The following is a 20664-nucleotide window of genomic DNA, read 5'->3' as shown; positions in this document are numbered from 1 at the left end:
GACGAGCTCTCTCTGTTGTCTGCAAGAAAAGAGACAGAGAGAAAGGAGAGAGAGACTCACACCAGATAATTGACATGTCTTTGATTCTTAATTATCGGTTTAGCGCCTGTGGTTCAAATTACACTTTTATTCACCCCAAAAACTGAGGCTTTTAGCAGTCCAAATGCAGATATCTCATTGCCAAAACTTTGGCAGCAAAAAATTAGGTGTAGATGAAATCAATATTGACACGTCTAAGAAAAAAAAATTCGTAAAATGGATAGTATATATTCCTCCATTTCCAACAATTACATATCACAGATTGACCAACTCTGCCCAGAGAGAAATCAGAAGGCCCCAAAAGGAGGACATTTTTGGTGTTAGATGACCAATCAGCAATTGCAGTACCTTCAAATATTGAATGTTCCCGCTGGATCTTTAACTGGGCTAGCCCACTGAGGCCATTAACAGTGTCTTGGATACCGTCCAGATTGTGCACTTTTTTGGGCTAAAGAAACTACGTTTATAAAAGACTTCCATCTTTCAAGGGTAAGTCTTTTTTATTTTTTCTTTTTTAAGTAATAACGAGGAAGGGGATTTAAGGGTAAGTCTTGATAACATGTTTCTATATCATCCAATCCAAAATTTTAAGTCTACAATTAAGTTTGGACCCAACAATATCATATTAACCACTTATTCTTGTTATTATTATCCCATATGAAATTTAATCCTTACATTCTCGCTTATATACAACGACAATGTTGACCAATGGAAAATGGGAAACAACTTGGTCAAGATGGAACATAAATTAGAGTTCAGATTAGAAATAGTGTTGCCACTACGATCGCGGTGCCACCACCGACTGTGGAGCAATTTTCCTTCTTTATGTAAAAGATACCACCCCATGACTATTGGAGGTAGTTCGGCCACTCACAACTATCTAAATGAGGGTGGACGAAACCACTCCCTCTAGCCGGCCAAAGGGGGTAATTTCTATCAGCTATTTTTTATTTTTTTTTGTACTTTATTTTTTATTTTAAAATAATATGTTCTAATGTGCCATATGAAACACGTGGCACTCGCTCATAGGTTTGATGCGACAAGCCATTAAGTTTTTTTACAGAAGTACCAACCATGATTATAAGATATCCATATGTCCCATTTGTAACATTTATACAAACTGAGATAACTATTTGATAAAGAGGAAAATCACAAGTACTAAAAAAATATTTTAACCCTATTTTTTTTAAGAAGGGTTTTGACTTTTGTAGTTTGTTTTGAAAATATTTAAGTAGTGGGGGCCACATTTGAAAATCTGTTTGGTTAACCAATTTTGAGAACAATTTTCATTGTTTGAGAAGTGAAAATAGGTTTGCACAAGTTTACCAAACCGAGCCTAAATTACTAATTATTATGCTCCGCTATTTTATTTTTATTTTTACCTTTTTGCTTATCAAAAAGCAATGTGTTCAATAATAGGTGGAAACTACTTTTGTGTTTTTAAGAGTATTTTCGGTCTGTTTGAAAAAAAATTCCAAAGCTTTCGCATCTCAAATGCTCAAACTCTTCTCATATATCCAAACTGATTTTTAGATATGCCTCCAACCAACAATATACTTTTCTTCGCAAAAACCAAAATATTTTTCACAAAACATTTCTCAAAAAATAATTAATTAACCACGAACTTTTGGCGGCCCCATGATGGTCGCTAACAATGTCTAGTGACCTCGTAGTGACTGCTGTGAACTTTCAATGGCCTTGTTGTGGCTGTCATGCATGAACTTTCAATGGCCTTGTTGTGGCTACCAAAAACATCAAGAGGCCCCATGGTGGCCACCATGAACTTTCAACGGCCCCGCATGCAACGGCCCCATAGTTTTCACTTTGAACTTCCGATGGCTACCATAAACTTTCAGCAGCCCCCACAGTGGCCACCTCCAAAAACTACCGCCATCCCGCGTTGGCTGTCCTAAATTTTCAACAACCCTGTGGTGTCCACCATGAACATCTGACGGCCCCATAATGGCTACCTTGAACTTCTAACAACTTTTTTTAGCATTAACTAAATGTTTATAGAAGGAGGACTCAAATTTTCTAAAAACTGTTTATACAAAATTTGTGTAATTGCAAAAGTACCTTTTCCAGCATTAACTAAATGTGTTTACTAGCTTTTTCCGCAACGTATTATGAAGAAGGTAATTTACTTCAAAGAATCTAATAAATATTTACCAGCAAACGAAGGACAACTTTCCTTGTAAGTATGTGGATATATATATACTCTCTAGTTGAGAGGAACCGAAAAGGCCAGGAGCCAGTTAGTTATACAAAATGATATTTCCTCTGTAGTTGAAGTTGAAAGGATCTTGTTGCAAATCTGAGAGGGATTAGAAAGCAACCGTTTTGCAAATTAATACGACTAAGACGAAGATTAATTGAACATATGGTCTAATACGCCAAAATGTACTTAAGACCATTTCTTCTTTTTCTTTTCTTTTCTCCTTGTTGACTGTGAGAGGTTCCTAACATGGGCGGAAGTAGTCACATCTCAAATCTAATACCAAATTTGATGCAAGTTTCAGACAAATATATCATAAATATCACTCAATTACGCTAAAAAAAGCTTAAACTAATTAAAAATAAAAATAGTCATCTCAAATCGACCTATATATATTGGTGAAAGAAGGGCCGGATTATGATTGTTGAAAGGTGTGGATTTTGCTGGGCTTCTTGTTAGCATGCTGTTGCTATTTGTTGTACTTTCCGTGGATTATGCGAGTGGAATTGGGTTTGTTAACTGGAAACCCAAGCAATGAACCCTCAGCCGGCCGCGCAACAGTGGTGAAGATGGACAATATTATGTTTCCAAAGGATAAGCTTTTCGCGAATATTTGTATTTTTTTTTTACGTATTGATGAGGTGGTCCAAACATAAATATTGACATATCAAATGAGACACATAGACAGCAAATCGTTAATTTTGATGATAAAATAACAAATTGACCTATTTAAAACCTTAATTCCTTCACCAATATTTGAAAAGCTGAGGAGTACTGCAAGATTTGAACATAATGGTTGAACCGATTTAAGCAGTTCACGGGTTCATATTGCATGCATTTGTTTTCACTGGAAGGGTCCCTGAAAATTAATGCATGTTCGATCTGCATACAGAAGTTTAAAGTCACTTCACTTAAATCGTGTTTGGAACACAGCCAATTTCCTCATGACCATTCATTCCAATGGGACATATCAAGCCTGATTACTGTTAGCCGTAAGTTTTATTGATGCATATTTTGGTAAGACTAATATATATATATATATATATATATATATATATATATATATATATATATATATATATATATATATATATATATATATATAAATTTAAAGAATCAGGCGTGGGTATTTTTGTAAATTTTATTAAATCTTGACTAACGTTTAAATCCTTATAATTTTTTCTCTTCTTTTTTTTTTTTCTTTAAAAAAATAGAGATATTTAGAAATGTTGACACTCATATGTTGGGATTTAACGAAAAATCTTAACGAATAAGTGAAATTGAAAATAAAAAATAATTATGGATACACTAATTAAATTGAGCTTTTTAAGTTTATGAAGATAATTACAAATGTGATGAAAATTTATGGGAGTTAAATAAACTTTCTCCTGAGTTTTATTGTTTAACTTGCTGCTTAAGTTTCCCAATACTTATCAAAGGTGATAATTGATATGAGGCTCGATCATCTTTTTTCCTTCTTAGCCTAACTTTCGTTGGAACTGTTTTCACACTGGCCATAGGAAAGTTATAATTGCTGAATGTCTTTCAGGTTTGAAAGGTTTATAGGACTTTAGAAATCCCTCATCACTAGCTTGTATTGTTGACACTTGACAGGGATTTTCATCATTAAAGGTGCACATCATATTAATTTGGTGCACTCTAATCCAATATATCAGTTTCTAATTTGATTTTCTTATTTCAGCTGACGTGTCAACTTCTTATTAGAGGTTGCAGGCACAAAAAGACTTGATTTGTGCCAAGACTTTATAGAAGTTATTCCCAATGTTATATACTATATTATTATTTTGAGTAATGATAGGAACTATCTTTTTATCCTCCCAAATTGATGTGGCTCTTAAAATCATCATTAAATTTTGAACGAAAAAAAAAATGATAAAAATATGATTTCTAGCATTACTCTACTATTTCACCACCAACTCATTGTGGAAACAAATAGGACAGTTAATTCACATTTAGATCAACCATTGATTAAGAAAAATATATATCTAATGGTGGATTGACGGTACTACATCAACATAGTGGAATAGTAATATTGTGTGTATAGCATTACTCTACCGGATTGATGGGAAAAAGAAATGCTACACACACTCTTACTCCGACTCCCACACTCTCAAGTGCATTCTTCCTAACGTGGCATTACCTTACCGGATTGATGGGAAAAATAAATGTTACACACACTCTTACTCCCACTCTCATACTCCCAAGTGCATACTTTTCATTGGATAAACCCTTATTAAAAGAAAATAAAAAAAATTATAGACCGTTAACCCTGACGCGTCAATAAAATAAGATAAAGATCGGATAAAGTATGGCATCTAGTACTACTCAAACACATAATTGAATAAACAATATTTTCACAAAGTTAATTTTTCGAAAAAACGAATGGTTTTTAATAATTTCCATTGTTTTTTGGAAAGCCAATTACGGATTTAATAATTGTGATGCGAACTTGTAAAGGTATATAGCATGTATGACTTCCCCATCTTTCACGTCGTAATTAAATATGAGTTCAGCTAATAATTGGGACCACAAACAATTTCGCCATTTATGCGACTTCTTGGACTGAAGGCCAGGGATCCTCGTGAAGGAAACATCCTTCTTCTTCTTCTTCTTCTTCTTCTTCTTCTTCTTCTTAAGTGCTCCAACTTTGGAGTGGTTGTTAATCGTTGATGAACTTTCCAACATTTTCTTACGTACGTGGCTGTAAATCGTTTATGATGTTTCCAACATTTTCTTACTTATGTAAAGTAACGTAGCGGAAGCAATTAAATAAAATAAAAAATTGACAACTTAAATTCTAAAATTGGGGCAAAGTTTTTTTATGCTGGGAATATGAGACAAAACGAGAATGAGCGGCATCGTAATCCTCTTTTGTTTCAATTTTTCTTTTTTCTTTTTTAATTCAGCTGAGGTGGCTGGGTGACTTAACAATGCCACATCATCTTAGTCATGTACCATTCTTAAAATGGTCTAAGAAATAGAATTACTCCAAGAGATTTACGAGAAATTGTTCGGACAGTGTTGTGCCCTACGAGAGTGAGATTGTTGAAGCATATTTTCATACGGTTGGATCGGTGAAAAAATTCCTATAAAATAGAGGCAAAAAGTCATCAAATGCAGGCCCGTGGGAGATCGAGGTGCCTCTGATACTTAAGTTAATATGGCCATTGAGAGACATAACTGAATGGAGTAAAAGAAAATGTGCATACCTCAGAATGTGTCTCCTTTAATAGAAGGTTCATTAAAGAAAGATAGTTGATTAGTGTACAACTGTAGATACATGGGATGGGACCCATGTAATGGGTCTCACCCCTGTGTCTACAAAAGTGCACAACTGTTGTGTAAGAGTATTTTCTCTTGAAGAAGAAAGCTAATTGATGCACAATAGTTATGTACAATGTGGCAAAATTGTAACTATCTGTTTATTGCCATGCAGTGGGATGACTAAGTGAGCTTGTGGTAATTATATCCACAACAATAGCACCACATTTCCATGGGGGGCCTATTTTTTTAGTAAATTTATTCATGATTGTCTTACTCATGAAATTCTTCAAATCAAGGAAACTAATTAAATAAATTCTTGTGTTCTCGTATTTGATTGTTGATATGTTTTTTTTTCCACTTTTTTTTTTTTAACTTCAATCATGATTTCTTACATAACATGATTGGAATAGAAGTTTGAAACACCAAGAGGGTTCCAGAGACCATGTTTTAGAATATGCTTAATCAATCAAAACGTTCAATTGAAACCTTTAAATGCATTTATGGTGAAAATTAGTTCTAGATTTATAGTATGTATTATAGAAGGTATTGATTTTGAAATTAGTCAAAGAAAAACATACATTTTCAAAAGCATGATATAGTCCTAATTCCAGTGTCCAAACAGTACCCACTGGTTGAATAATTAACATAAATACAGTAGAAGCAACCTTGCTCTAAGCCAAATCTATTTACCTTCTTCTCTTTTTGACCCTTCTGTCCGGATTCTGCTGAACTGATCAAGGTTACAAAATTATACAGTAGAATGGCAGCTTCCAGACGTTTTTTGTTCAGCTAAATATGTTGAAATCAAGATTACATAAATTCATAACAATACAATTGCTCTCAAGTGACGTTATTTATCGTGCTTCAATTATTGTAGTGGTCATTTCGTTTGCTGAACAAGTTCCATGCTTGGTAGAACAAGAATCTGCTTTAGGTGAATATGTAAAGAAACCCGGTTGTTTTGGCTTAGGCAATAAGCTCTCACTACTAAACATTTGAATCACAGACGACATGTTTGGTCTATCTTCCGGTCTTTGTTGCACACATAACAGACCCACATGAATATGTCGTAATACATTAGACAATGTGCGCAAGTCACCAACCAAGTCATCCATAAATTCTATTGGTTTGTCTTCAATCCAAAGTTCCCATGCCTGAAAGAAATGAAAACCAAAATTTTTTGGATCAAACTGCATGCCTTCAAATTGGCCAACGATTATTAAAAGAGCATCAAAATAACATGGGCATCATGTCACGCTTTGTACTGTCAGTAACTGCATTGTTAATAAGAGGTTTCCCTAAAAAGAAAAAAGTAAATTAGTAGTATTTGTCACTCTTTAAGCTTACATGTCCAAGAAGATTAAGTTGGTGGTCTGGGTGGCAAAATCCTTTGTTCTTCTTCCCACTCACTATCTCTAATACTAAAACTCCAAAGCTAAATACATCAGATTTGACTGAGTACTGTCCATGCATCACATACTCAGGAGACATATAACCACTGCAAAATTTCATTGCAAAGAAAAAGAAGTTAAAAATAGTTAAACTTAACCTATAAAAGAATTTGAAGCATACTTACTATGTTCCAATAATCCTATTGGTCTCAGAATCAATTTGATCTCCCCCAAAAGATCTAGCCAGGCCAAAGTCCGAAATTTTTGGATTCATTTTGTTATCCAGAAGGATATTGCTAGCTTTGAGATCTCTATGAATAATTCTCAGTCTAGAGTCTTCATGAAGATAGAGAAGCCCTTTAGCAACACCATTAATAATGTTGATGCGCTTATGCCAGTCTAGTAATTTACTCTTTGCTTGATCTGTCCAATTTTACATTCGTGTTAGTACAACTTCAATCATGAATTGAAAGATGATAAAACTAAATATGAATACGATCAAGGTTCAAACCAAAAATAAAGCAATCCAAGCTTTTGTTGGGCATGTATTCATAGATTAACATGTTTTCATTTTCTTGAATGCAACAACCAAGAATCTTCACAAGATTACGGTGTTGAAGTTTAGCAATCAAAATAACTTCATTTTTTAACTCGTTCAGTCCTTGTCTAGAATTATTTGAAAGCTTCTTCACAGCTATATCTCTCCCTTCTGGCAATGTACCCTGAAAATCAAATAGTCAGTATATAAGTTGGAGAATAATAGAATATTGCTCAACTACTTATGTTATTATGTACCTTGTACACAGGTCCAAAGCCACCTTCTCCCAACTTGTTGCTGTTTGAAAAATTATCTGTGGCATTTGTTATGGTTGCCAAATCAAATACCGGTAACTCCATATCTTCTTTCGCACTTTCATTGTCACAATCCTTCATTTGATTTCTTTTTGTCATTTCTGAAATAACAAGAGATGCATGGGCATGAAAAATCTTGGAGAGTGTAAGAACTAATAATAATTACTTAACCTCCAATATGTTTCCATGAAAGACATACTTATTTAAACTTCTTAGCTTTAAACTGACTATCATGAATCAGATACTATCATAATCCATTTCTTACAAATTTACCTTGGTTTCTGAGTTTCTTCTTCCATATGTATAAGACCAATCCAACTATTATCATTCCCACGACTAGTAATGTTGAGCCGACTATAATTCCTACTAGTTTCTTCTTGTTGGAGTGCCTCTTTTTCTCAAGCCGACCTGAAAGAGCAAAATTGATTCATGTGACTTTGAGATCATCATATTATACATGCATTTCGGCCAAGGATAATTGAGGAAAAGAAAGAGATCGACTTTTTTTGTACATAGTCTATACGGGAAAAATGGGTAACAGATGAGGTGGATAAAGAAGTTGAGCTCAACACAACCACAACCACCAATTCCTAGTTTCCCTGGCATTACAAATTGTCTAGCTTGTTGTTGCATATTAAGCAAGCTTTGAAAAATATTATATAATGTCCATCAATGTTCGTTATCCCCCTTCACCTCATAAAACATATAGTAAAAAGTCAGAACAAACATATCTGTATGTGTGTGAGAGAGATATAAAATATAAAAAAAATAAAAAATAAATTGAACTTTTTTATAAGGAAAAATGAAAAATGTTATTAAAAAGTAATGATGTAATATAAAAAAATGGAAAAAAAAAAATTGTTAATTAAAAATGTAATAGAAAAAAGGTCAGAACAAACTCTAAATTGTAGCTGATATAAAAAGAGAAATGTTTCAAGTTCACTATTTCAAAAAAAAAAAAAAAATTAGAGTGATTTATCAAACATATATAGCCATGATAAGCCTGTTTTTGCCCATGGAAGATTAACCTAACAGATATTATTGTCCATATCTCTGTCGATGGTTAGTGGACAATGTCTCTATCTGTCAGTGTTAGTCTTGGTAAGTGGACAATGCCTAAAAAATGGTGGTTATTGATGATTAGTGCAGCCAAGTAAGCAGATACCTATAGGATCCTCTAATATTCTATTGCATGCCGGTAAGTGTTTTGAAGCTCCGAAATGATTTGGGGGATGAAAAACCGTCCCCTATCACTTATTTTTTGGTTTTTTAAATTAAAAAAAAATAAAAATTTGTCCTTTGATGGTCACATCGAAAGACAAATTTTATTTTTTTTTGGATTAAAAAATAAAAAAGAGGGTTATGAAAACGGAAAACCATCCCATGTATCGGCTTTCTTTGAAGCTACTGTAGTAAAATTAAAAGGGTTGTTCGTTTGGTACAAATAAAGTGTTCGTGACAAAAGTTTTGTAAGAATGTCCTGCTTGTCACTTAATTCTTCAACAGTGGATAAGTTTTCTTACTCCGGAGTTATTTTACTCTTGAACAATTCTTTAAAAAGTTTTCATTTCCATACTAAACACTTGTGTTGATTAATTTATTGTTTTCATAATATTTTGTGATTGATTGTGTTGGGACTGGGCCGCCGGTGTGTCTCCAAGCCCAAACCTGGATGTATGGCCCACCATCAAACCTATGTCCCACAGTCAAACGGATAGTCTAGTGGGTCACACCTATCTCTAAGGACGGTTATGCAAGTTGAAGGGAACTGAATCCCCTAAAGCTAGGCGCGCATGCACGAGCCACTTTGTGAGGAACATCACCCTACAACCGAGTTATTAGGACAACCACAACCGAGATAATTGGAGATAACTGCCTCAGAGAATCCCGAATGTTGCTCCCATCATCCCAGGATCCATGCCATTAGGCTAAAAACCTCAAAAACCTATAAAGGGACAGCCCTAGACACAGGTAAAGGGTTGGAATTTTCATACAATATACTTCCTCTTATCTACTAGTACTAGTTGTAAATGCTATCCCCCGTCGAAACGTTCACGGCAACCTTTGATTGTTCATTCTTGTGATGTGCATGTGTCTACCAAAAAATGTTCCGACAAATTGTGTGGTGATTAATTTTTTAAATTCTGCATTATTTTGTAAACACCTATTCAAGCCCATTCTAGGCGATGGTCGGAGACATTGGGCTTGTTTTCACTTTCCCCATCTGCACCATTCGTAAGTAAAAAATAATAAATAAATAAATAAAAATCAGCAAAATCACTACAAAAAAAAATTGTTTTTCGCCACTTGCAGGTCGCCACGTGTACGGTCACTGTACACGTGGCGAACTGTTGGCCGCGTGCAAGTCGCCACGTAAATACACGCGGCCAACCCGGTTGAGACTAACTGCGCAATTAGCCGCGTGTATTTTAATACACGTGGCAATATTTTTTTAAAAAAAAATAATAATAAAAAATAATTTTTTATTTAATTTAAATCTGTATTTAATTATTTTTTAAATAATTGATTGTATTTTTAATTTAGTTCTTTATTTTTAGAGGAAAAAAATAATAATAACTGGAAGAAAAAAAAAAAAAAAAAAAAAAAAAAAAAAAAAAGGAGGAAAAAACACGTACGATAAAGTTCAGTAGAGAGAGAGAGAGCGAGAGACAGAAAGATGCAGAGAGAGAGAGAGACAGAGAGAGAGATACAGAGACAGAGAGAGAGAGAGAGCGAGAGACAGAGAGCGAGAGAGAGATACAGAGAGAGAGAGAGACAGAGAGAGAGAGAGAGAGCGAGAGACAGAGAGGGAGAGCGAGAGACAGAGAGAGAGAGAGAGAGAGAGAGAACACACCGTGAGAGAGAGAGAGAGAGAGAGCGAGAGACAGAGAGAGAGAGAGAGGGAGAGCGAGAGACAGAGAGAGAGAGAGAGAGAGAGAGAGAGAGCAACCAAAAATGGAGGAGAGAGAGAGAAAGAACGTGTATATTTAACGTTTTTTTTTTTTTTTTTTCCGTTTGAAATTCTTGTTCAGTGGCGCGCGGGACAAAGCCACGCGGCCAATTATATTATATATATATAATAAAAACAATTAGCCACGTGTATTTTAATACACGTGGCCATATACAAAATTTAATAAAATTTATTTTTATTAATATATATTTGATAAAAACAGTTGGCCGCGTGTATTTTTTACACGCGGCCAACTGTGATGCGCCCCCTTCTAGCCACGTGTACTGTATACACGTGGCTAATTGGACGCGTGTCTACAGTAACAGGTACTGTAGACACGCGGCCAATTGTAGAGTTTTTTGTAGTGAATTCAAAGAGAAAAATAGAAGTGAAATCATACCCAATTCGGAAATGGCAATTCTTATATACAGTTCTTGCCCACCCTCAGAGAATTGTCTTGTATCAACTAGGCTACCAAACCACATCACGCAGCCGCTTCCTTCTCCCCTCACATCTAAACTTGCATATGCTGTGCAGGAGCAGTTTTTCAAACACATTTCTTCGCATTCCTTGAGGGTCATGCTCTTGTTGAACCTGGAAGAAGATGTGTCAGGCAATTTCACCCCCTTGTGCTTCCAGAATCCATCTCCATCTTCGCATTTCAAAGAAGTCCTTCGAACACACCCACCAGACCAATCTACTGAATCCCACTGTTTTGGAGACTTGGGTAAGAATCCTTCCAAGCATGCACATACAGGTGAGTTATTGATGTTGCAGGTAGCATATCCACCGCATACGGCATAATTTTCGCACGCATCTGCCTGGGATGTAAAGAAAGGCTCCCAACTATGTGTCCGATCCACCCAATTGAATCGTTGTGCAACGCCTGATGGGTTTAGCACATATCTTGAGAAAACAGATTTGTTTAAGAGTTTGTACTCGTAATAGACCTCCTTCTCTTTCAACACGAATCCATACTCATATACTGGATTCGGTCTTAACCCACGACCCGTAAAACCAAGGCCATTCCATGACCCTGCTCTAGTCTTTATTGAATCTCCCTTCATAAAAACTCTTTGCGGAAGCCCACGAGGATCTATGCGTATTGAATACTCACCTTGAGCAGGATCTTCCGTGCTCTTCCAAGATGATAAAAACCTATCTAGACCAGTTACTAAATCCCATCCAAGCTTCATTTCCGGTAGGTGTGTGTCACAAGGATAATCAAAACTCTGCCACAAAATGTTGTCTTTGTTATCATCATCTTTATCTTTAACAACAAGATTCCCGGTGTCCAAGAGCTGCGCAACTGGATTTTCAGGCCTTCTTGATGTATTAGATGACCAAACAATACCATTCGTGCTATTAAGAAGCACAAGAATTCCATCACCGGTTACCTTAAGAATACCTGAGCGATCGTTAAGCGGAGCATTTCTGTTGGCTACCCAGACAACTATCTCCGGAGATATCACATACCATATCCCCACATATCGACTTTTGGAATTACCTGGGCTGAAGAATCCCAATTGAAATGATCCGCCAGCTGAAACTAAAGTGCCACCGTCTCTGATGGATTGACTTGCCGTAATAGTACTGTCTTGTGTAATGGAGGTTCTTAAGAGGGAGAAGAAGAAAGAGCAGACAAAAAGATGGGTAAAGGTTTCCATTGATTTTCTAATGATTTATCTTTTCTCATTCGGAGAAAGTAGTATATATCCATGGAAGTTGAGATTTAAGCAGCGACAGATCGAGCGCATTATTTCTTCGGAGTCTACCCTTCTTCTCGAATCTCGGCTTTTTTTTCTTTCTCACTTTTTCGTTTTTTTCAATCAATGTATTTCCTTTTCTACAAATTTGAACTTAGGAAGAGTACGTGCCGGTTCTCCCATCCCCTTGTCTGCAAACGGGGCCCATGTAATGCGACTTCAAAGGCACCGATCAAGATTGAAAAAACTACATTTGACTTATGAGTTACACTGATATGACTTATGTGAACTCTTACGCTCTCCCCTCTGGCGATTTTTCATTGTTGAGTAAGAACTTTTTGAGCGTGATAATGGAGGCGGCTTCCCTCCTCCCCAGTAGGTTATTTTCGGTCTTGTTTATAAATAAGTTTCATTTTCTCTCTTTGGGTGTCGTCGGTAACTACTGAGGTGAAGTGGATGTGTTTTATCTCGTCCTTTTCTGGGATGGAGACATGGTTTTTCGCATAGTAGGGTGTAATGGTGGATGTTTTTTCTCCCGATTTGTGGCACCTGGGGTCTGATCTCTAACTTGGAGGTCGTGATTTACCGCTGGTTTGGCTGGATTTGCCGAAGACGCAATTGTAAGAATTATCGCACTGGTCCAAGTTTTGGGTTTCTTCCATGGGTTTTCCGGCCTGACAATGTTGATTTCGTATGGAAGGCTTTGATCTGCCAATGCTAGTTTGGTTTGCCACGCCGGAGACGAAATAGCTCAGTTGTGTTTTCGTGGTAGTTCTGCTGCAGTGGAGGCCTAAGGTTTTCCTCTGGAACGGCGGTTTAGGGGAATGGGGATTGGCGGTTTCTTTGGTAGTTTTGTTTTTCACCGATTATCTCGCCATTGGGGCGACGAGCGGCGCTTAATCCGAACCGGCAGTGCTTGATTGAGGGCCTTTTTTTGGGTGCGGTTTTGGAGCGTGTTTCAGGGACTAATTCCAGATTTTTCTGGAGTCTCAGTAGGTGATTCCAACCGTTTGCGCAACAAGGGAAAGTGGGAGAAATGGTCCGGCCTTTGCATTTGTAGTTGATTTTATTTTTTGTTTGTCTTTGTTGTTTTTTCCCCTTAGTCTTGTGAGCTAATGGTGGAGTTGTTGTCCCCTTGATGTTGATCCAGAGGGGTGGTTTGTTGGTGTTGGTTCTCTTGGTAGTGTGTTCTGTGCTAATCAATCTAGTCATTGCTTTTTGCACAGAATGTGTGACCGATTCCCTTTAAAGATAAGGATTATGTCACCTTAGAGGCATCATTCTGCTTGGCTAGATTTCATTATTTGTAGCATTTATGTCTGTAATGGTCTGAGTCTTTTAGCTCAGGTGGGGTATTCACCTGTTTGAAGGTGTGTTGTGTACACCTATATGGTGGTTTGTTTTGTACCCTTCTTTGATCAATAAAAGATTTATCTTTCCTTAAAAAAAAAAAATATCACACATTCAAACGTTAATTTTTTTTTTTTTGTTAATTTCACTCGTTGGTTAAAATTTTTGGTTAAATTTTGTCAATATATATAAAATTCAAAGGATCAAGTGAAAATATTTTTATAAATTTCGTTAAATTTTTACCGATGCTTAAATCCTTATAATTTTTTCTTTTCCTTAAAAATATAGTGGTATTTGAGAATTTTGACACTCATATGTTAGGATTTAACGAAAAATCTTAACAAATAAGTGAAATTGAAAATAAAAGATAATAATGAATAAAGTAATTAAATTGAGAGTTTTTAAAGTTTATGAAGATAATTATAAATGTAATAAAAGTTTAGAAAATTAAATAAAATTTCTCCTAAATTTTATTGTTTAACTTGCTGCTTAAGTTTCCATATGCTTAGGTGATAACTGATATGAAGCCCATCTTTTTTCCTTCTTAGCCTAACTTTCGTTGGAACTATTTTCACACTGGCCATAGGAAAGTTATAATTGATGAATGTCTTTCAGGTTTGAAAGGTTTAGGACTTTAGAAATCCCTCTTCACTAGCATTGTATTGTTCGTTATATTGCCCTATTATTGACAGGGATTTTCATCATTAAAGGTGCACATCATATTAATTTGGTGCACTCTAATTCATTATATCAGTTTATTTTTTTATTGCAGTATGCAGTCCCCCTACTGGGAACATTTATAGGTATTTATATATCTACATTCTGATATAAAGTAACTTCAACATTTAACCACAGTGCTTTATAATATCTTTAACCCTACTGATTTTTAACCACAGTGCTTTTTATAAGCCAAATTTCTCAAAAGGTTAAAAAGATTTTTCTCCCTATAGCTAATTAATATGTGAACTCAAATACATGAATCAAGCTCTATAATTGTGGAAGTAAAAACTATGATTAAATAAATCGATGGATGTCACAAGAATAATGTCGGTTATGAGAGGGAACGGATCCTCTCCGGTTCAAGAGAACTAAAGAATATCCAGTCCCTTATAATGCTGGTCACTACCACTGGGTCGCTGCATGCGGGGCCGTCGGAAGTTCATAGCGACCACCATGGGGCCTCTTAAAGTTTTTGGTAGCCACAACAAGACCATTGAAAGTTCACAGCAGTCACTACGAGAGTTAATATATTTGAGACACCAAAATTGAACCCCAGTGATGACAACTCGATCATCATTCTTGCCATCGTTATTCTTTGTCTCCTTCCCTTTCTCTTTGTTCTCTCTTCAACTGTCTGCAATGTTTCCTTATATGCCCTTTCATGCCACAATGATGACACTCAACATTAGCAAACATGTTAGACTTGTTTCTGCTTTTATCTCTATTCTTCGAACTTCTGCCCTTACTCCTTCCCCTTTTCTCTGTAACCAAAACTTCTGATTGTAAAGAGAATCCCTGTGATTTTCTTCTCATCTCTTCATTCAATACACTGCTTTTAACTAGATCCATATTGATTACACCATTTGGAGCTAAGTTAAATAATGACATTCTAAATATCTCCCAAGAGTCCGACAGTGTACCAAGTAAACACAAACTCTGAACCTCATCATCAAACTTGATACCCATCCTAGCCAGCTGATTAATAATTCCTTGGAAAGTGTTCAAGTGATCTGTTAAGGGAGTTCCATCTCGGTATCTCAAATACATCAACTGCTTCACCAGATACATCTTATTTTTTCTGGTCTCACGAGCATACAACTCCTCAAGTTTTTGCCAAAGTGTACGTGCATGTGTCTCACCATCAATATGATTCAAAACATCATCATCTACCCATTGCCTAATATATCCACAAACTTGTCTATGCATCAAAGTCCATTCTTCATCAGATTTATTTTTTGGCTTCTCCGAAGCAAACACAGGTAAATGAAATTGTTTCACATAGAGTAGGTCTTCCATCTTGCCTTTCCATATATGATAATTTGAACCATTCAAAAACACCATTCTACTTAGATTAACCTCCATAATTCAACACAAGATATTTAACAGAATAATAACCACTTAAGGGCGCTCGATCGCACCTCGCTCTGATACCACTTTATTGGAAGACTTTGTATGAATCTGCAGGAAACTATAAAATAGAGCAATATATAGATGCGAAAATATATATCCAAAAACCACAATCACAAGACACACGATTTTTACGTGGTAAACCTTCCTGGTGTGAGAAGGAAAAACTACAGGACCGTAGTCCACTCAAACAATTCCACTATCAACAATTACGGGAATACATAAGTCTTCTCTAGTCTCAAATAGAGTCATACAATCAGCAACTATCTTCAAGAAATACAATTCCTCGGCTTAAATCAACTTCTACAAGAATTAAGAAACATCTCACCAAAACAGGGGCTACTGTCCAGGGCCTGAAAGACCAACACCGGATGCTCAGAATCCAATCTCCACCGTTCACAATGAATATTCACGTGTCATGAACATCCACACAAAATTTCAGCTCAATCGGACCACAAACGCTCGTTGATCGGAGTAGTTGATCAAAACTGGACAGAAATTCCAGAAACTGGCGGCAGCTCTCTTTTCTTTTCCTCTTGTGTTTTCTTGATTGCTCTCTCTTACTTTTTACAGCAGAAAATGATAGGGTTAATAACCCTAATTTCCCAAATGGGCCTCTCCACCCATGGGCTAAAAAAACATAAGCTTTGGGCCATCCTCACTTAGCTAGGAAGGATACCCAACCCAACTCTTCTGCATACAGAAGTTGAAAGTCACTTCACTTAAATCGTGTTTGGAACACAGCCAATTGCCCCATGACCATACATTCCAATGGGACACGTCAAGCCTGATTAGTGTTAGCTGCATCGAGTTTTATTGATACATGTTTTGGTAAGACTATGTTAGGTTATATGGTTTCAATCAGGATTGAGGAAGTGTTTGCGGTTTCCCACCGCCTAAGCCCCCCTGTCATTGGTTTCCAGCGAGTAATTGCTACAATAGTCACGTCCAAGTAGAGTAGTCATAGTTAGTCGATCCTCCTATGTTCCGTCTTTTAATTTAAAAGAATAATAATAGACACATGATGTCAATTGTGGGCCTACCGAAGTAAGTTATATATAGTTTTCTACAGGAATATTGTGAAACGTACTATGATGAAAACATGTATAAATTATAACTTCCACGTACCATCTTCAGAATTTGGTCATGATTTAAATGTCCCACATGCTAAATAGTTTAATTTGTTCAAGGACTGATGGGTTTGTAGGATTTGAGGATTTTGGAAGGCAAAACGCCAGTGTTTTGTGGGATTGTTAGAATTTAAAAGGCAAATGGCCAAAGGATATCTACTATGTGTACTTCTAACGAGGAAGGATGAAGGAAGCTGCACTGAAACTTCCTTTTGTCGGAGAGATGCAACCAAATACAGTAAAAGATTTACCTCGTTCCAGAAAGTACACCATCATCTCCTTTCTCCATTTAAATTTCAAATAACAAAAACATATTCTGGAACTTTAATTTCCTTTTGAGATTAGAAAAGTAGATGAATTTGTTTTGACTTGGCTACACTAGAAATATACTTCTCAAAGCTGGAAAAATCTCATTAATTCAAGAGGGCCCGAGTGCAAAATCCTTTTTTTTTTTTTTTCTAATTTATTGAAAATAAGGGTATTATAATTATAATAGAATTCAACATGCAAGAAAATACTAAAATATGAATTAAAAAATTGATTACAATCGCCGGTTGAACAAAAAGCTCTATTCTCTCTCTTCGCTTCTTCACCTAATTCTCTTCTTGCTTCAGTTAAATGAGGAAAGAGGGAGGGACCACATCTCTAATTCCGTCCTCTAGCTCCTCTCTTCTTTCCTTTATGTTTTTTTACTGTTTTTGTTGTTCTCTAGTCCACCTCACCTTTGTCGAGGTTTTATCCGTCGTCTTGTACGACTTATCCCGCCTGGATTTACAACTTTAGTGTTTTGCCTTTTCTACCATACCATCCACCACGCCATTCACGTTCGCCGCCATCCTTCCAACGTTAGTGGCTGATTTTGTAGTAGTTCTTAGTTTTAGTTTTTTAAAAGCTAGATCTACGTTCCTACGATGCTTTCTACCACACACGCGCCTCTCCACTGCACTCACTGCGTCCCCTCTACCCAACGGCATCGGCCAAACCTTCTTCCGTTGTCGCGTGGTTTGCCGGCGCCAGGTCAATCGTGTTCTGCACTGCCAGTCATTGGATTTGCTTATTTTCGGGTTGTTTTGCTGTTTATTTGCTTCTGTATTTTTATGTTGCTTAGGTTATTGTCTCACTTTAGGGAAAACTCTTATATTTGAATTTGTATTTGTACTTTTCTTTTTTGTAGTTTCAGATTCTAGCTTTAACAGTACTTTTACCACTTCAGCCTCCTTTGAGTGATTGTTGTTGATATCAAGTGGGGGTATAGATAGGCTTGTCTTAGTCTGTACCTCCTTGAAAGGACCGGATTTTTATTTGCCTCATTTCCTACTTTTTGTATATATTTTAGTGCTGTTTTAATTTGTTATAGGTCTATTGCTGGGGAACCCACTCTTTTTTCTTTTATAAGATCAGCCACTTCTTCTTGCTTTTAGACCAGGAGTGGTAAGGATCCCCCATGTAATATTTTCCTAAAATCAATTAAAAAAATAAAATATATATATATATATATATATATATTAAAAAAATAAAATAAAATAGCACTAACTTATTGCTTTATTATACTGATTTCTCATATGGAACTCGTTGTAGATATATAGCTAGGCTGGTATTTTTTTTTTCATCCCTAAAATTAAGATTAGGTTAAATAATTAAATTTTTCGTTCTTCACATTTTTGAAAATCTTAAGATGAAGAATGTTATCTTGCATGAGTTCATCAACCATGAATTGATCATTATACACATGGTTGATGGGAGACCGTTGTGGTAAATTTATAATTTGATGTGACATTCAAGGTAAACATGCAATAACGTACGGAAGAACAATATTATTTGCTGTCTTTTATATTTTTGGAATAAGAAATTAAAAAAATCTTTCAAATTTGTGGGACAAAAATTGAACTTATTAGATCTAATTTCAATTAAGCTAGGACTAAATGTGTATGCGACAACTTGTATTGCACATGGTACTATACAAAGAGGTACGCTAGTAATAAAAATTAATGCAATTTGGATTCACCCATTTTCGATTGGTAAACTGTCTGAAATTGGTAGCATTTGGCATGTAAATTTTCTAGATTAATGATTGGTTGAGGTGATGAGCTCTTTCTTGTTCTTTTAGACTTTTAGTTGGATCCATTTCCTTAAAAAAGTTTCTGGAGAGGTCACTTCAAGTGGTAAGGACTTTGGTTTTGGTGGCATCACCATTAGGTATAATGTTCAATTCGATCATATCCCTTAAGTGCAAACAATTCTTAGGGGCCATGCCCGCTAAAGAAGTTGCAATCTTACCCAATTCTTGTAGAGGGAATGCTCTTCACGGGTTCAGAATTTGCCCGATAGAGATGAGTAGGTACATGAAATGACCCTGCCTTATGCGGGTTCTAATCATCAAGATAAAATTAAAAAAGCATGACGTGACATAATAGTTCTCTTTAGTCAGAATCCGTTGCAAACTTGCGGTATTGATATATCACTCTTTTAGCTCCAATTGGGTGAAGCAGCCAGCGATTGAGACAGGAGCTCGAGCTCAGGCATGCAGCTCAGCTCCATCCCACAAGCATGAAGCACCAAATTCAAATTCAAATTCAAATTCATATTCTCATGTACGTATAGCTTTGAGAAGAACTATTTATCCGAAATGGAAGGCTAATCAAATGAAGTACATCAAAGGACATGCACTGGGCATGCCAATGTTTTTCCCTATCGACATACCAATTTATAATAAGCTTATTGTCTTTCAAACTTCGCGTTATTAATTCACTTTATGTGTGGTTTAACTGGATTGGACTGGACATAAATTATTCAAACTGTTAGTAATTTAGATAGGTAATTAATTATATACCTTGAATCATTATCAGGTTAATTTAACAGGACACACTCGTAACGTCAGTGCCAACTTATAAATGCAATATGGAATTTAATGGGCTAGAAATTGACACAACACATGTCACATGCTATGATTGCTATCCAAGTTGAGAGATTAGCTATTCAAGAATGCGTCACAATCTTGTAAGAAATAAAATTTGGACCACAGACAGGATATCAACGACATATCACCAGTCCATAACTACCGTGAAATGGATGTTATTAATTTGCGACGCGACACATATATATTCACCAACTAACAACATATATACTATTATATTCCATTATATATATATATATATATATATATATAAAACTTAAATCATAAAATTGTACGTTTCTTTTTATTTCACTTGAAGTGGAGAACATCTTATCCGTGATTGTTGAGCTTTACGTTAAATAAGATTAAAAAAATCAGCTTATCGTAGCTAAGTGCCCTCTCTCGATCTCCCCTGCAATAAAGGATAGGCTTTGAGATTCAATAATATAACTGCATGTTTATTAATGAGTAATGATAATAATGTGCTAGAAATTAATATAATTTAATTTTTATTTTACAATTATCTTATAACGTTGACGTGACAATCTCAACCAATTGTAATTGGGACGAAATATTTATGAAAGAAAAACGTGGTTTGTTAATATGCATATGATATTGATGGGTGAGATGTTAAATCTGTAATTATGTCCTAAACCAAGCGTATATAGTTAAAACATGAGAGCCTACAAATTAATATTCCATCTCCATGCAACTTCCAGGAAGGAG

At 35.8% G+C, this 20664-nt stretch overlaps 1 protein-coding gene across 1 annotated transcript; it reads right to left on the bottom strand.

Annotated features, from left to right (window-relative positions):
• Nucleotides 1-6393: 6393 nt before the first annotated feature.
• LOC133876267 (G-type lectin S-receptor-like serine/threonine-protein kinase At4g27290) lies at nucleotides 6394-12399 on the bottom strand. Its single transcript, XM_062314548.1, has 7 exons — nucleotides 11115-12399; nucleotides 8056-8190; nucleotides 7726-7883; nucleotides 7442-7652; nucleotides 7116-7353; nucleotides 6887-7037; nucleotides 6394-6693 (listed from the first exon to the last, which is right to left on the bottom strand). The coding sequence occupies exons 1-7, from the start codon at nucleotides 12397-12399 to the stop codon at nucleotides 6394-6396; spliced, it is 2478 nt and encodes an 825-aa protein (XP_062170532.1).
• Nucleotides 12400-20664: the final 8265 nt, after the last annotated feature.

Source organism: Alnus glutinosa, chromosome 8 (assembly GCF_958979055.1).
Source record: "Alnus glutinosa chromosome 8, dhAlnGlut1.1, whole genome shotgun sequence".
In the NCBI taxonomy this organism is placed as follows: Eukaryota; Viridiplantae; Streptophyta; class Magnoliopsida; order Fagales; family Betulaceae; genus Alnus; species Alnus glutinosa.
This window is presented reverse-complemented; position numbering and strand designations above follow the sequence as displayed.

Coding starts and splice junctions, on each gene's coding strand:
- LOC133876267 (XM_062314548.1), bottom strand. CDS start 12,399: ATGGAAACCTTTACCCATCTTTTTGTCTGCTCTTTCTTCTTCTCCCTC. Junction 7,653..7,725: donor GCTTTGGACCTGTGTACAAG/GTACATAATAAC, acceptor TTTGATTTTCAG/GGTACATTGCCAGAAGGGAG. Junction 7,038..7,115: donor AATAGGATTATTGGAACATA/GTAAGTATGCTT, acceptor GAAATTTTGCAG/TGGTTATATGTCTCCTGAGT.